Source organism: Pleuronectes platessa, chromosome 4 (genome assembly GCF_947347685.1).
Source record: "Pleuronectes platessa chromosome 4, fPlePla1.1, whole genome shotgun sequence".
NCBI lineage: Eukaryota > Metazoa > Chordata > Actinopteri > Pleuronectiformes > Pleuronectidae > Pleuronectes > Pleuronectes platessa.
The window spans coordinates 29,766,433-29,784,308 of record NC_070629.1 but is presented as its reverse complement, the minus strand read 5'-3'; the positions used below and the strand labels follow the sequence as shown (position 1 = coordinate 29,784,308).

Sequence of the window (17,876 nt, the reverse complement as noted above, 5' to 3'; positions counted from 1 at the left end):
GGGAACCTGCTCAGGGGGAACCTGCTCAGAGGGAACCAGCTCAGTGGGAACCTGCTCAGTGGGAACCAGCTCAGCGGGAACCTGCTCGGCGGGAACCTGCTCGGTGGGAACCAGCTCGGTGGGAACCAGCTCAGTGGGAACCTGCTCAGCGGGAACCTGCTCAGTGGGAACCTGCTCATTGGGAACCTGCTCATTGGGAACCTGCTCAGGGGGAACCTGCTCAGAGGGAACCAGCTCAGTGGGAACCTGCTCAGTGGGAACCAGCTCAGGGGGAACCTGCTCAGATGGAACCTGCTCAGTGGGAACCAGCTCAGAGGGAACCTGCTCAGTGGGAACCTGCTCAGTGGGAACCTGCTCATTGGGAACCAGCTCAGAGGGAACCAGCTCAGTGGGAACCTGCTCAGTGGGAACCTGCTCAGTGGGAACCTGCTCAGAGGGAACCAGCTCGGTGGGAACCAGCTCAGTGGGAACCAGCTCAATGGGAACCAGCTCAGTGGGAACCAGCTCGGCGGGAACCTGCTCAGCGGGAACCAGCTCAGTGGGAACCAGCTCATTGGGAACCTGCTCAGTGGGAACCAGCTCAGTGGGAACCTGCTCAGTGGGAACCTGCTCAGTGGGAACCTGCTCAGGGGGAACCTGCTCAGAGGGAACCAGCTCAGTGGGAACCTGCTCATTGGGAACCTGGTCAGTGGGAACCAGCTCAGTGGGAACCTGCTCAGTGGGAATCGACTCAGTGGGAACCTGCTCAGTGGGAACCTGCTCAGGGGGAACCTGCTCAGTGGGAACCTGCTCGGTGGGAACCAGCTCAGTGGGAACCAGCTCAGCGGGAACCTGCTCAGTGGGAACCTGCTCAGTGGGAACCTGCTCAGAGGGAACCAGCTCAGTGGGAACCTGCTCAGTGGGAACCTGCTCGGTGAGAACCTGCTCATTGGGAACCTGCTCAGAGGGAACCAGCTCAGTGGGAACCTGCTCAGTGGGAACCTGCTCAGGGGGAACCTGCTCAGTTGGAACCTGCTCAGTGGGAACCTGCTCATTGGGAACCTGCTCATTGGGAACCAGCTCAGAGGGAACCAGCTCAGTGGGAACCTGCTCAGTGGGAACCTGCTCAGTGGGAACCTGCTCAGTGGGAACCTGCTCAGTGGGAACCTGCTCAGTGGGAACCTGCTCATTGGGAACCTGCTCAGGGGGAACCTGCTCAGAGGGAACCAGCTCAGTGGGAACCTGCTCAGTGGGAACCAGCTCAGTGGGAACCTGCTCAGTGGGAACCTGCTCATTGGGAACCTGGTCAGTGGGAACCTGCTCAGTGGGAACCAGCTCAGTGGGAACCTGCTCAGTGGGAATCGACTCAGTGGGAACCTGCTCAGTGGGAACCGGCTCAGTGGGAACCTGCTCAGTGGAACCTGCTCAGGGGGAACCTGCTCATTGGGAACCTGCTCGATGGGAACCTGCTCAGAGGGAACCAGCTCAGTGGGAACCTGCTCAGTGGGAACCAGCTCAGTAGGAACCTGCTCAGTGGGAACCTGCTCAGTGGGAACCTGCTCAGGGGGAACCTGCTCAGAGGGAACCAGCTCAGTGGGAACCTGCTCAGAGGGAACCAGCTCAGTGGGACCCTGCTCAGTGGGAACCAGCTCAGGGGGAACCTGCTCAGATGGAACCTGCTCAGTGGGAACCAGCTCAGAGGGAACCTGCTCAGTGGGAACCTGCTCAGTGGGAACCTGCTCATTGGGAACCAGCTCAGAGGGAACCAGCTCAGTGGGAACCTGCTCAGTGGGAACCTGCTCAGTGGGAACCTGCTCATTGGGAACCAGCTCAGAGGGAACCAGCTCAGTGGGAACCTGCTCAGTGGGAACCTGCTCAGGGGGAACCTGCTCAGTTGGAACCTGCTCAGTGGGAACCTGCTCATTGGGAACCTGCTCATTGGGAACCAGCTCAGAGGGAACCAGCTCAGTGGGAACCTGCTCAGTGGGAACCTGCTCAGTGGGAACCTGCTCAGTGGGAACCTGCTCAGTGGGAACCTGCTCAGGGGGAACCTGCTCAGAGGGAACCAGCTCAGTGGGAACCTGCTCAGTGGGAACCAGCTCAGTGGGAACCTGCTCAGTGGGAACCAGCTCAGGGGGAACCAGCTCAGTGGGAACCTGCTCAGTGGGAACCAGCTCAGTGGGAACCTGCTCAGTGGGAACCAGCTCAGGGGGAACCTGCTCAGTGGGAACCTGCTCAGTGGGAACCTGCTCAGTGGGAACCTGCTCTACTCACTGCGGCTGGGTGCAGTCCTGCAGGTTGCACATCCGGCGGATGGGCTTGGGCTTCTTGTTGGCGTCGCAGTATCCTCGATGCACCATCTTGGTGTCGCCTTTCTTTCGACAGCCGTACTTGGTGTACTGAAAGCCTGTGAGGGGGGGGGACATGTTTACATCACACAACATACTACAATCATCAAAGAGACATTCAGATAAATTAAAGTAGAAATGATCTCGTCTGAACCGATGATCAGAAGCATCAGATGATTGCTCGATCAGATTTTTAACATTTCAAGTTATTCGTTGATTCTTATTGATTTTTACTGTGGCTAAAAAACGAATTTGGCCACTTTCAGTGTTTGGTCATATCAGAGAAGTTTGGATTGATTTGTTATGAAAAAATAGTTTTAGTAAAAATATTTCTACTTCATAGACCCCGGCACAGAGTTTCCTGTGTGTGGTGATACCAACGTTTTAAAGAACATCACTTCAATCAAGATTCCTCAGGTCTGTTTTGTATTAATTCTGAAAAATGACTGAAATGAAAAGTGGTGTATTCTGTGACAGAATGTTTTCATCATATTAAAAGTGTCCATCAGGTGATAAATGCTTTAGTGTCCTGCTGTGAGTGAAAGAATCATTTCACTGGACGTTGAGCTCGTGGGAGAAGTTGCTTGAATGTTTTGTGCAACTTATGGAAACGTCATCCAGCGAGAATCTGCAGCAGCCACTGAATTCAGTTTAATTAAAAGATAACACACAACTGTATCATTGTGTATTCACAACATGATCCCATTAACACAGCTCATTGAAAGGTAATTCATTTCCACACATCTGATTAAGACCTGTGCAGGACCACAATGCAGTTAAATGCACTTATATAATATAAAAAAACAGATGTAAGATTTATCTATTAATGAAATCCAATATCATGTTATCTTTACTGGTATTCATTTACCATATTTGATAACTTTTGTGGAATTTCCCAATTTTTTTGTTAAATCTCAGGTAGTTTACTTATCGCACATGAACCGAGTCCAAGTTTTTATCTACAGCTCTAAATCAACCTCTGTTTGAAAAACACACACTGGAATAAATGAATAATAAATGAATTTAAAATGGAAAAGTCTCAGTTTGAGGATGTTTGTCAATTGGAATAAAAACAAGGACATTTGTACATGAGGAGCAGCGAGTTTCAAATACAGATAAATGAAGTAAAAGTGAATTATTCCTTTCCACTGTCCCGATGCTAATGCGTCCATTACCTCCGGCACAGGGCTTGGAGCACGGGGACCAGCTCTTCAGGGCCCACTCGTACGTCTCCTCCTGGATCACATTGTTGGTGTTAACCGGCACCGAGTCCTCGTGGATGATGTACTTGTACATGAGAGTGGAGCGCGTCTCATTGTCCCTCGGTATTATCTGCAGACCACGGGAAGAAAGAGAGCAAATCAAATCCCAGTCCCATTACAGCATCGTTCTCTGAGAGACGTCCCCGTGTTTCAATGAAAGGACTCAAAGTGCAAATTTGTGCAAATTAAAAGCACAGTGTTTAATTCCCGGAGGCAGCGGGGACACGAGACAACACAGAGACAACAAGTGGACAGAGGTAGAGAGGACATCAGGGACATTCTCTCCCTCATCTCCTCTCTCGCTCTTCCTCTGAGACACAGCTGGAATATTTCTCAGGTATCTACCCGCTGGGAGGATTAGGGAGTTCAATTTGAAATGGAAGCAGCAGGCGGGAAAAACAAGGGATCCACAAATAAAAGAAGAACCAGGAGACGCTGTGGGCTTCATATGTTTGAGGGATTAACGCGGATTAGACAGACACAGATTACTTCAGTTACATAATGAAATATTCCTCATGTAAGAAGAGTAGAAGTCTTAATGTTCGTTTCATTCCAATTCAAGATATCATTTCATGGCGTGTGAGATTATATAATAAGGACTCAGATTAATTTCTGAAAAAGACTTCTGACCACTCAAGTATTTCTCCTGTCAGAATATGTTCCTCTCTCTTTTCTTCAAGTCAAACATGAGCTGCAATTTACTGAACAAACAGCCGAGCCGGAGCCGTGAGTCCCTGCAGGAGAGAAAAACAACAAACTGAGTGAAGCTCAACAACTCAGTGAGAGAAAAGGGATTTACCACAACACACAGAAATGATAGAGCTTAGAAATACGTCCTAATTAAAGCATGAAGGTTATTAAAGTCTTTAAGTTATTTATTTGGGTTGTCAGAAGATGTTTTATTTTACATTTGTATGATGAGAACTGCTTGTTTAGCATTTCCCTGGATATTCATCATATTTTCATGGAATATGAGAAAGAAAAACAACACAGACTCATATGGAATTAGAAGAATCTAAGAGTTTCCTGGTTTATGAGACTGATTTGATTTGAATTTGCTCATAAGTTGATCTTGAACCAGGTGATGAAAGTCAAACTGTGCATTTGTTCTCTGTCCTTGTGCCACTTTGACCTTTACATTAATAAAAAGACTTTCATTACAGACGTCTACTGAGCATTAAATTAAAGCAGCTCTGGCACCAAGACGTCAGAAAGAGATTTTTATAATATTTTTGAATAAAGGTTAAATAAGTTCCCAGCGAGGACACAGTCGGCAAGTAGCTTCTGTAAGAACCAGAGCTTTTCAACACACACACGCACACACACACACACACACACACTGATGTTCTCAGTTCTCAGTTCTTAATCAAACATGAGGGAGGAAGCAGCAGATCCAAAGAGTTCCTTTATTATATTAATATAAAACTAACATCTTATCTAAACATTTCTGCTTCACACTCCAGAGTCTGAAGAACTTGACTTTGTTCCTCGTGTGAACTTTTCCTGCTCTCACATTAAATTGAATCTGTTCTGACCCTGGAGGTCCTGCCTCAATGTAAGATCAACTGTAAGTCAAATCAAAATGATCTATTTATAGCAATACTACTAATCATAAGAATATTAAATGTAGAGTTTGGCGTTCTAGGGAATTAGCTCATTTTCTTTTAGTTTTATAAAATACTGCACAAAGGGGGAAACTGTTAGAAAAGGCAGAAACCAGCTCAAACATTGTCCACAAAGAAACTCTGTTCAATTATAAGATGATAATTATGTTTTATTTTCAGCTCTGCCCCTTGATAAAACAAGTCAATCTTTGTATATAGAAAAACATTGTTGGAAGCAGTGATGTTCTTCAATTAGTTTTTATTTAGATGACATGTTAATTAATCTTTGTTTTTGAAGCAGAAAGTCATAAATAAACACTGTTTCTCATTCGTATCTATGAATCTGACCTTTGAACAGACACTTTAACAAGTAGTCAGGTAATTTACTTTTTTATATATCTGATCTGTTTTAATTCGTCATTAAAGCTCTGGTGAAATAAGGTATTTTTTTAATTGCCTTCTGTTTTGTTTCATGAAGAATACAAAATGATAAATCGAGTTCAATGCAGTTTGTTCTTCTCCTCGGGCGCCTCAGTGTGAATCTGAGAACTCGTCCTAACGTCTGACTTCACTCACAGATCCACAGAGACAGAGACAGAGACTCGTCCGTCCTCATCAGGGACGAGTCTCATCGCTGTCCAACTCATTGAGCTGCACCGAACCCCACAGAGACAGAAAGATCTATTATTAACCACAGGAACAAGGAGTCCCACGGCAGATGGTCCCCCCCCCCCCCCCCCCGACCTCCAGGGTCTTAGATCTCGTCATCGAGTCAGTGAGGGACAACGTGACGAGACAATGAGACAGACGAAATAACACTGAGGCTGCCGGGGGGGGGGGAGGAGGGAGCCGAGGTTAGCTGAGATGCTAACGTTGAAACGACCGCTCCTCCGGAGAGTTCAACTGAGGTCGACTCTCTCGGGTGTCAAGTCCCCGATGTTCACATACCCCCCCCCCCCCACCATTAAAAACTATAAACAAATTCTGTTCCTGTTCCTGACTCTGTCATTTGAATGATGTCATGTCTCGTCCGGGCCTGAAGGAAGACGTGTCATCGACCGAGCTGCGGTTCAGAAACAAGTGGTCGTAAAGCTCCGCCCCCTTTGCCACACGTCCCTGGCTGCCTGTCAGCTCCGGGGTTGATTGACACATCGTCCACCTCACTGTTCCCGGGTCAGTCCGGTTTCAGCTTCTCTCTCTCTCTCTCTCTCTCTCTCTCTCTCTCTCTCTCTCTCTAATATAAAGTGCATTTATGTGCACGTGTAAAACCGAACTTTCCCTGATCCACGATAACAAATCAGGTGGATTTAAACTTGGTTTGACTCTCGGGCTGAACTCGGCCGACCTCCTCGTTCACAATGTGTTCTAACAAGCATCTCATTGAAACAACAGTATCTGTGGTGTGTAGCAGGAGTTGTGTGTATTACCAGAACCACCACGGGGTCGTGCAGCGGTCCGTCGGTGTGCAGGGTCTCCACCTCCTCCTCGATGATGTAGTGCCACTCCACCCCCAGGTCGATGAAGCTCCTGGACCTCACGTCCTCTCCCTTCCCGTTGAGGATGTAATGACCCGTCGCCTGGTTCTTCACGGCTGCAACCAGTCATTTGTTACGTGAGACACAAACTGTGAGAATCTCCACAAAAGACCAAATGTTCTGTTCTATTCACCGAGAGAAGAAACACGTTCTAAAGAGTGACTCACAGAAGATAAGCAAAAAACGAATGAATCAACTTTCTCTTATGTTGTGTCTCCAGCCGCTCGGATGTTCATGTTCATCCTCTAGTGTCTCGTGGAGATTTGACTCAATTAAAAACAAGAATGCATCTAATAGGGAAAATGAGTAACAATTAAAAGATGCTCTTTCATAGCGACTCTTGTTCCCGTGTCACACACTGAGGCTGGATTATGAGACTGATGGGATTCAGGATTTTAGATTCTTACAGATTCTGATTTTAAATTAATGTTTTTTTCAGGCTGGTGTGAGATCTGTGGCAACTTGTTGACCATTAAAACATTAAATTGTCATTTGAAGACTTTCTGCTGCTGCTCAGTTGATTTATAAGTGTGAGAAACTGTGGATATAAATTTGACATCACACAGATCCTTCATTCATTTCTCTCTTTTGATTCAACAGTTGCATGAAGGTCTCATCCTGACTCTGGTCCCATCACTAGTGGAGACCTATCATCAGACTAACAGTGTTTTGTCTTCTGTCCTCTTGTTACTCAGAAGCAGGTCCGATTGATTTAAGGCTCAGAACTGGAAAAAGCTTGCACTTAAGTCACTGCTTGAGCTCAGATCTGCTTCTGTCAACACAACACTTGACAAAAATAAAATAAAACACACAGCGAGAGGAGCCTAACAAGGGGGGGGGGGGGGGGGGGCAGGGTTCTGAGTGGGAGCTTTATAAAGTCAGTCCTGCTCTCTAACTCTAAAGGCCACGCTCTTAAATAAACAGAGGAAGAAACCAGTCAGTAGATGAGATAATCTAATGAAGGGAAATCTGGAAGAGCCTTTAATTCCCTGAACACCTGAGCCCTGACTTTAGATTAACACTCAGACTCATGTCGGGTTTTAACCTCATGAATATTTATAAGAGTTTACTAAGCTGGAAACACTACTGAGAGAAATGCAGAACTAACAGCAGCAAACTAACAATGGAAGCAGAAGTCAGAGAATCCTCTTCACTGGGATCCATCAGATTCACTTCAGACTGTGGAAACGACAGCAGCTGAACTACTGAGGCCACGAGTCAAAGCCACGAGTCAAAGCCACGAGTCAAAGCCACGAGTCAAAGCCCTTTTGAAGCGGGAGCTGCTGAAGTGTTTCTCGAGGGGAGAAGCTTCATGAAAAGGCAGATGTGAAGACGAGATGTTTACAGAAGCTGCTAAACGGACTTCTGTCTCCTTCCTGCAGGGGAGAGAGATCTGACTCGCCCCCGGCTGCAGGCTGAGATCACGATGAAGTGGAATCACGTCTCTAAGGTGAGTTGAGGAGTTTTTTTGTGTGGAAGCACAGAGCCACAGAAGAGTCACGTTCACACTGACCCTCTCACTTAGCTCCTCTTCCCCGGCCTCTGCAGCTGAATGGAAGCTGCAGGGTCGATCTCTCAGGGGGGGGCGGGATCAGAACTAATGTCCTGCTAATGGAGACGTGAGAGCTGAGTTCAGACCTGCACTGAAGTCTGGACTTTCCCCTGAGAGGTTGAGTGTGAATAAAGAGTCTGAGTCAGTTGCTCTGGATATTTTCCTGAACTTTTCTTTTTCTTTATAGAAACTGACTCACTACAGAATTATTCCTCCACTGGGTTTCTGTCATTTTTCTTCCAATTCAAAGGTTTAACATAGAAAATTCATCAGTTTTGATTAAACGACATTAAATGTTTAAGGTTGTTTGTGTTAATATTCATGGATCACAGACACGGATCCAGTCTGGAATCTCAGGTGAGAGTCTGTGATTGATTCTCTCCGGCTGATTATAGTCGCTGGTCCCCCCCCCCCCCCCCCCCCCCCCGACCGCTCTCCTGTAATCAGCAGAGGTCACCACCTCAGAACGAGGCTTTGAAACATCTCAATGAATGTTTGATTCATGCATCGTGGATGAAAATGGAATGTAGAGTGTCATTATAATTAGCGGGTGGATTAAGGAACGCCGTCTCACATAGATCCATCTCCACCTCTTGTTATTCTGCTATAGGGGGAAAGTGGCTCTCTGGTTTGATTGTGTTTCTCTAACCCATCATGAGCCTCTCTAGTGGAACGAGGCCCAGGAACTGGGATAAGAAGCGTCTCATTAAAATGTTATTACAACGGTTAATTATCGAGATAGAAGGACGTCGACTGTGATTCAAACTTTTCAGGGTGAAAGTTTCTGTTTTGTCGACGCCTCTTCTTTCCTGCTTTGGGACGACAGGTGTAAATTTGCATTCTTGCCGACTCCAGCATATTTGGTATTTTATACTAATGTTCAATAATGAGTTATGTCCCTAGGAAACAAATTAAAGAAGACGGAAATAAAGTGAATGACTTATTTTGTCAAAAAAAAAAAACTGAAATCTTTTCTGAGGTTAAAAATTCACTGAAATCTTGAGATCAGATGAAGCAACTCGGAGCTGAGACTGTTTCATCATCAGTTTATTACAAAATCATATGAGCCTGGAACTCAGGTCCATCTGATCCTCTGGAGTTTTACACTGAACTACTGAGGATCTCACAGCTCAGTGTGTACATCTGTGTTTTTCTACCATTTCTCTTTTTGATGAAAGAACTTCTCTCATGTTGTGTATTTTCTCTAAGTTCTTCACGTGATGCTTATGGCTTTGAAATAGTGTGACACTGATTATCTGCCCGTGTTGTGTTGGAGACACAACACGGGCAGCATCACGTTGTGTGGCGCCTTCTGAATCCATTACAAACCATTTCATTGAACTGAATATGAATGATGGATTGAATATAATAATTGAATTAACTGCTTGAGTCATTTGCCGGTCGTGGAACATGGATGATGCTCTGATCAGAGCTTTGCTGCTTCTCCTCGTCAGAATGTTATCTCTCGGGATCAAATGAGCAATTTGAAGATATGAAGACTCACGCTGGGATATTGTGAAGGTCATTTTTCACAGTTTGTTTTATATTATCCACTTATAAAGGACTAATTATCAATTAAACAAGAAGGGTTTGTTCCAATCCAGACACCAGAGTGTTCTTTCTCTCATTATTAGAGACTGAGGTCTTACAGAAACGTTTTCTCCTCTGACTCTGTGCTTCCGCTCTAGATGTTCCGTGTTGAATATGAAGATACTTTCATTTATTCCATGTTCTGTCGAAATGTGAAACTCACTTCACCTCATCACATAAATCCAGATAAATCCAGATAAATCTCCAGGTTAGATTGAACTGATGAATAATGAATGAGCAGAGAGGATTCATCTGGAAAGGGAAATGGAATAAACTGTGTACAGTTTGTTATTTATGAAGTGTCACTACAGGTTAGGAGACATTTCTCCAGGAGTCCTCCGGTGTAACCACATGTGTTGGTGTCGTGAAGGTCACACTTACCAAGAAGCTGAGGGGAGGCCTCACTTTCTTGGATGATCACATGTCTAGCTCCAGGAGGAATGAGAAACATCTTAAGGTAGCCTTTGCCAAGTGTTGTAGCAGCAGCAGAAGCAGGAGGAGGGGAGGAGGGGGGAGGGGGGGGGGGGGGGGGGTTAGAGAAGATGAGACAGAGACAGGTAAGTTCAGCAGGTACAGAAATAAACCGTGTGTTTGCAGAGGTGGACATCTCGCGTCTTCCAGAAGCTGCGTTCACTTTGCTCTACAAAGGAGATGTTGGAGGGAGTGTGAGAGGAACAGGAGAAGACACTCCTCTCTCTCTTATTGAAACAGAGGGCGTGAGAGGTTTGTTTTGATCCACCTGCCGTTCACAGTGTTGATGCACAGACGGGATGAAAACATGAAGAGAACCCCCTCAGCCGTGTTTCAGCAGGTGTTCGGTCTACAGGGGCAGCAGAGAGGCCTTCTGTCACGGATGTCCACCACTTACAAACCTGTGGAGACTCACCCAGCACGTTCCTCGAGTCCTCGGTCTCATTTAAAAACACATTTCGAGCTCCTTTGGGCAAAGAGAAGGCTCCTCTGGTCTTCCCTTCAAAATAAAAGGAATCAGTTAGTCTCACAGTTCTCCAGCTGCCTCTCTCTCTTCTTCCCTGCAGAACCGTCAGCTAAGATGGAGGCATATCTCATCGAGGAGGAGGAGGAGGAGGAGGAGGAGGAGGAAGAGGCAAACTGTTTCTCTGCTGGACGAGAGCACTTGAATAATCACCAGGACTGAACCGCAGCCATGCAAAATATGCCATTAGATGTGAGGGCAGCTCCGACACTGATGCATAACGCCGCCGCCACTAAACGTGATTATGAATTCAACTAGCACGCTGTCAAAGGGCCGCGGCGAGGGGGGCAGAGCGGCGAGCACCGCTGCCTCTACAGTTTATTACAGACGTCCTGCGATGGCAGAAAATGCCCCCCCCCCCCCCCCCCCCCTCGGCAATTTCAGAAACAACAGGCGCTGGAACGATATATCGCAAATTGAGCTTTTTTCGCGGCCTGATAGAAAACGCTGCTCTCAGGCTGGATGTGTAAATGGCCTCATGAGCGAAGGGGCTCGTCTGGGTTCGACCAATCAGCTGCTAGACGAGCGACCACTTCCTGGATGACCTCCGACGGTCTGCAGGGTCGTTCAACGTGACACTGGGATCAGAACAGAGACTTTAAAGTTAGTGTGTTAGGCTGCTGAAGCTCGAGAGACACACACACTCACATGAAGCGACCACACACAGGTGTTTGTACACACACGGTTCTGAGGCTACACAACGAGCCGGTGAGAGTCACTGCAGCGGATTCAGACCTGAACAGACACTTCATTAGTAACAAGGAGCAGAGGAGACGTGGACTCGTCTCACTCGGGTCTCTACCCGTCTACAGCGTCTGCACTACAAGCTGCACACACAGGGACTCAGGGGATACTTGCATATCGGGTTTTCCAACAAAGGGGTTTCTTTCTGGGCTCTCTTGCTTAACTGTTTGCCTGTTAAAGAAAGGTGTGGGGGGGGGGGGTTAAAGGAGAGCAAGAGGAGAGGACCACAGTTTCAACAGAGATCGTCCTGAGATGGTCTGATGAAGCAACCGCGTCGGAGCTCTTAGAAATCACATCTTCATATTTCTCAGAAGCTCTCGATCATCCCCCCCCCCCCCCCCCCCCCCCCCCCCCCCGGCTGAAGATTGGATGATAAATGATTCATGAGAGTTGAGGCTTCGTTCAGGTCTGAGGAGGCATCAGGAGAAAAAACCTCCCAGAGAATGTGAGGCCACTCGTTAGTTAAACCAAATCCACCACTTAACTCACACTCATCATGCTTCCCCCCCCGCACAGAGGATTTAAAGTGCACGTGTATGAGAGTGCATGTGGGAGATGACCTGGGCTTTAATTAGAGAAGTTTGGTAAAATGTTAGCAGCAACAACAAACCACATAAATAAATAAATGAAAGTTTATCTCAATCATTTGTCTGCTCGTGAGGAAAGTGATGAATCTGAATGATCTCTGGCTCCGCCCCCTCAGACTCGCTCATTATCTGAGGATCCTGAGATCAGCAGTTTCATTAACTCCTCCACGAGCCACTTACCAGCAGGGCCGTGTTATTCATCTAGAAAAATCATAATAATAATATTCAGGACTATTCATACTTCTTATTACTCAATACATCGCCCCTGCAGGTATTTATGGCCACAGCTGCATATTTACTCCAATTAAATCTGTCGTCAACCTTTTCCCAATTTCAACTACAGATCTGAAATTATGTCAAAAATCTGAAACAAACCTCCATCACACAACCAGCTGATATAATAATGAACCACACGACTTCAAAAACAAGCAGTTTTCAAATGAGAAGCTGTGAAGATGAAGCCTCAGGGCTTTACTTTGAAAAACTCAGTGCACGTTCCGAAGTGCACGGAGCCGATGTGTTCAATGCATTAGTTCCACTTCTGTTAGTTGAACAGAGGAAAGAACAGGTCGACCTCTTGCTCCTTTTAAAATCCAGGGTTAAAACACGGCAGCTTGTGTTATAATGGAAGGTTCACCAGGTTAAAAGGAAGAACGCCTCTCTGCAGAGTGAAGTGCATTAGCAGTACCTGTGTGTGTGTGTGTTTGTGTGTTATGCATCTGATTTGAAAGGATTAATCATTTTAATTTCAGCTGTGAAAACCTACAATGGTCTGAAATTGGCCGAAAACTAACTAAGCTGCTAATGTAAGAGTGTGAGGAGCCGTTCTCTTGTTTGTGATTTAACTTATTTGTGTGTTTCTGTGACCAGAAAGACCCACAACACTCATAAACTGTATAACTACACAGCTCTGCACCAACTGCATCCAAACAAAAGTGTGAGAAGGTCTCACATTCTGCAGCCTTGAGCCTTCTGCAACTGCTGGTGCATTAATATTAATATCGCTCCTTATTCAGTTTTCTATTAAACCTAATCATGAAAAGCCATTTGCTGCGTCCCCCTCCTGTAGACACGTGATCAGCAGCGTCTTGTCTCAGTGGTCAGGATCCCCTCGTGGCCCTGAGGCTGTGATGATGAATCACCAGCTGATGCTAGCTGGGTTAGCGCTCAGATAAATCTAAATAAGAGCCGGGGAAAGGGCCACAATGAAATGTTAAAGTGTATTCTAATGATCATGGTGTTTTAAACATAAGCCACTTTGCTGTTTGATCAAAGCTTTAAGGATCGAATGCTTTCATTAACGTGAAGGACGGCACTTCACATTTAATTACCTTCAAATGAGAAGCACGTATTTCAATGCAAGACATTCAACCCCAATATATTTACAACGCTTGAATCCACCTGAGATGAAAACAAGGAGCGAGGTCACGTTTATCTTTCAGTCATAGAGGAGAGTTTGAATCATCAGTCATGGAAACAAGTCGATTCTCTCTGGATGCATTCTGTGAGTGGATGCTGTGGTCCCGGTGGTTTCAGTGAATTCTTACCGGCTTTCTTCGGCGTCCTGGTGAAGGATCCTTTGACCGTGCGGCAGTGGGAGTTGTCTCCACCACAGACACCACATCGGTCCTCGACCTTGATCGAGCCGATTTCTCTGTCGCAGCCGACTTTCTGCAGAACGGAGACGAGGAGAGAAGAGAGAGGAGCCTGACTTCTCTGATGATTTGAAGAGAGTCAACCACACAACTTCAGAAACATGCAGTTCTCAAATGAAAAGCTGTGAAGATGAAGCCTCAGGCAGATACTTCTCATAGAGGGATATTTGTGTGAAATAAATGAGAGATGTAAACTATTGTTAATATTTAATCTCCAGAGGCCACACAGCAGAAGACCCACTCGAGACAGACACACACTTGGTTTTCTTCTCAGTGGTGATTCTGGAAACTCTCATAGAATCTCTCGAGGTCAAAGATAAAGTCAGAACAGTTCATCAACCTGCCACTGGGGACAAAGGCCTCATTGGGTATTGCTCACTTACCAATCACTGCTTGATGAAAGTAAATTCAGATTGTAAACAACTGGATTATCCTCTAGTGTGCGTCAGTAATTAAGAGCCATAGAAATAACTTGACTGGTGGATTGAGAGTGCTTGGACGTTTTGGATGATTCATTCCCTTTTTTGTGCAAAGGATGAATTCCCTCGTTCCTCCTCTACGCATGTTTTGTATTTCATATATATTTAGATGATAGATTTCACACTGTGTTACTCATGGTATCCAGAGCGTCGCCCTGAGCGGCTGCAGCGCGGCTGTGTGTTGCTGCTCTGACTCGGGGGGGGGGGATGAGGACACACTGTCAGGAGCATTTTAATGAAGCTGCTTTATGAGAATCCTGCTCCTTACACAGCAGTGGGCGATCGGGGGGGGGGGGGGGGGGGACCTGATCCCAGCGTGTTCAGAGCCGAGCCCGGTGCTGACCCAGCGCTTCAGAAACATCACAGCCTGTAATTTAACAACGTCCCTCAAAGCTTTCAGAACCTGAACCAGCCCGTGGACACTCACACGCTCAATCATCTCCAATGCAGCTGTTAATGTGGTGAGAGACGTGTACACACTCACCACACACTCTCCACGCACACAGATACTGTAGGCGTCCTTGTAGGAGCAGCGCGTCCCATCATGCACCAGCTGCTTCATGTACGCCACGTCCGCGCTCTCCTTGGACTGACAGTACAAGTGGCACCGCTTGTTGGCTGCAGGGGAGAACAGCAGATTGTTTCAATGGGTTCAGGAAACAACCGGGAACATGGAGGAGAACAAGCAGGACCTGAGAGCTCTGCTGCCGGGTCGGAGGGAAACCAACACAACTGTCAAACTGATGGACACACGGGCGCTCGGCAAAGACAAATCACCAAGACAAGTACATCAAAGGCACCACTTATTAAAGACCCCTTTCATCCCAGCCTACATATCATTAAAATATACTATTTCTATTTAATTTTTTAGGTTGTAAATACTTGAGCATTGTTAGAATAGAACCTGTGACTCAAGCATTTCACTGCCAGCGACTTCTTAATGTTATTGTCGTGCATTTGATAATAAAAATCTTGAATCACACAGTTCATGCAGCTAAACGTCATCGACTCAAAGTGTTAATATGATTATGAGTTTGTTCACTCTGTCATTAACCCTCTTAACTTTAACTGTTTGAATTTAGAAGAGAAAGAACAAAAACGTTTTCCTGAATGAAACCTCATTAGCTTTCTCCTGTAAGTTGGAGCTCATTGTCAAATTGTCAGAGAACAATCCTCTGCAGCCTCAGACCACCGGGCTCCATGCTGCTGTCCCGCCCCCTGCAGGTTCTCAGCAGGATCTCTGACTTCTATATCTTCACATGAGTGACTTTCCAGAGCCCAGAGCAATTCAGCTGCAACACATGGCCGACAGCTCGGTGGAGCGAGGCCAGATAAAAGCACCGTGTGATAAAGAGCGGCGCTGGAAATGGGATCCGGGCTCAGCGTCTATCAAAAAGGCTCATTTATAGATTTAAACTCTTCACACTGGCACAGAGATGGAGAGAATCGGGCAAAAGGAAAAGAATTCAAGAGACGGCAAAGAAAAACCAGACACACACTTTAAAAGACAAATTGTGAAGAGAAGACGGAGGAGAGTGTGAAAGTAGAAAACACCCTGATCCTCTGTCAGCGTTCATTGCTGTTGTTTGGCACAAAGGGACAAGAAGCGGCCACACGATGTGATCCAGGATCAGATTGTCTTACTGTCCGGGTGCTCGTAGGGCAGCCAGTGGTGCTTGGCGCTCTGGAACTCAAAGTGGGAGTTGCGGAGCTGACACTGCTGAGCCCGGAAGTCCTCGAAGTGCTTGGGGCAGTCGTCGGTGTTACACAGCTGATACTCGTAGTTCACCCCGGGACAGTCCTGGCCCCCGTTGGACGGCCTGGAGGAGGAGGGGGGGGGGGGGGGGGGAGATGGACACACGTCAGCTAATCACACAGAGAACGTTTCTATATAGCCGAGTACAGGAAGACTCTTCAGCCCCGAGAGGCTCTAATGAAACCTGCTTGTGTCTCTCGAAGGTCGTCTCCTCGGGATTCAAATAGAGAAACAGTGAAATGAGGATTGGTCAAGGTCACAAAGATAATTGAGCCTCGCTGCCACTGAACATGAACATCACCTGATTCCTCCAGCTCTTCTCTACGGTGTATTCACGTTATTTATCTGAAGCCTCAAACCTTATGCATTACAATGAGCTTATTAGATCAGATTCAACAAGTTATCATGTGACCATGAGGGATGTGAGGATCTCAGGGCTCGTACAGCCGAAGGTTTCACAAGCTGTGGAGTTCACTGCAGGTCTGAGAGCAGCTACACAATGTATTCAGTAATACATATTAATATATATATTGTGTTAAATAGGGGTGGAGTGGGTCGACCTTGTGCAAGAATGAGAATATCTCCAAGATAGAAGAGATACTGACTCCGAGCTGAGACGTGGAGGTCAGGAGGTCACGGAATGGAGGAGAGTGCTAAGACTCTACGATGCTCCTCTACTGCTCTTCTACGCTGCTCCTCTATGCCGATCCTCTACGCTGCTCCTCTACGCCGCTGCTCTACCCTCCTCCTCTATGCCGCTCCTCTACGCCGCTGCTCTACCCTACTCCTCTACCCTGCTCCTCTACGCTGCCCCTCTACGCTGCTGCTCTACTGCTCCTCTACGCTGCCCCTCTAAGCCGCTCCTCTACGCTGCTTCTTGACCCAGCTCCTCTACGCTGCTCCTCTACGCTGCTCCTCTACTGCTCCTCTACTCTGCTCCTCTACGTCGCTGCTCTACTGCTCCTCTATGCTGCTCTTTTATGCTGCTCCTCTACTCTGCGCCTCTACGCTGCCCCTCTAAGCCGCTCCTCTACGCTGCTTCTCGACCCAGCTTCTCGACCTAGCTTCTCTACGCTGCTCCTCTACTGCCCCTCTACGCTGCTCCTCTACGCTGCTCCTCTACACTGCTTCTCGACCCAGCTCCTCTACGCTGCTGCTCTACGCTGCTCCTCTACTGTTCCTCTACTCTGCTCCTCTACGCTGCTCCAGGCTGCATCTGTCTCACTCACATCAGCAGCCAGCCGGCTGGCAGTGGATTCTGTGTCATGCAGGTCTCAGAGTTTTGACGAGGAAGAAGAATGACTTTGTTTATCACACAAACTTTTCCAGTGTGGTTCCTTCTGTCATCACAGCCTCTGATGGATTCCAAGTGTTCTGCAGGAATCATTCAAGGTCAGAAAAATAGATATATTATAATATCTTATTCCTACTTACGCTGGGTTGGTGCAGAGACGAGTCCGGAATCGAACGCCGGTGCCGCAGGAGCGCGAGCAGGAGCCGTGCTTGCTCCAGGAGCCCCAGGCCCCGTCTTGCTTGACCTGATTTGGGTTTTTCCACATGCAGTGACCTTTGTAGCACCACTGCAGAGGAGCACAGGGTCGGAGGAGGAGGAGGAAGAAGAGACGTGAGCCAAACACAGAAGCCTCCGCTCTGGAGCCAGTGAGTGATAACACTGGAAAAATGTGAAGAGTCTACACGGCCCAGAGAACGTGGAGGAGACGTCTATGGTGAGACGGTTATTCAAGCTTCGGGCAACGTGCCCCATTTCCAGATAGGGGAATTTTAAATAAA

At 47.0% G+C, this 17,876-nt stretch overlaps 1 protein-coding gene across 1 annotated transcript in view; it reads right to left on the bottom strand.

Moving 5' to 3' along the window:
• adamts3 (ADAM metallopeptidase with thrombospondin type 1 motif, 3) overlaps window positions 1–17,876 on the bottom strand; it is a 54,458-nt gene that overhangs the window by 5,703 nt on the left and 30,879 nt on the right. The window contains exons 9-17 of the mRNA XM_053421122.1: window positions 17,520–17,665; window positions 15,974–16,149; window positions 14,814–14,947; window positions 13,743–13,866; window positions 10,757–10,840; window positions 10,252–10,332; window positions 6,621–6,784; window positions 3,503–3,659; window positions 2,254–2,386 (exon numbers count right to left, since the gene is read on the bottom strand). Of these exons, the coding sequence (XP_053277097.1) occupies window positions 2,254–2,386; window positions 3,503–3,659; window positions 6,621–6,784; window positions 10,252–10,332; window positions 10,757–10,840; window positions 13,743–13,866; window positions 14,814–14,947; window positions 15,974–16,149; window positions 17,520–17,665 (1,199 nt within the window). The remainder of the gene's footprint in view (window positions 1–2,253; window positions 2,387–3,502; window positions 3,660–6,620; window positions 6,785–10,251; window positions 10,333–10,756; window positions 10,841–13,742; window positions 13,867–14,813; window positions 14,948–15,973; window positions 16,150–17,519; window positions 17,666–17,876) is intronic.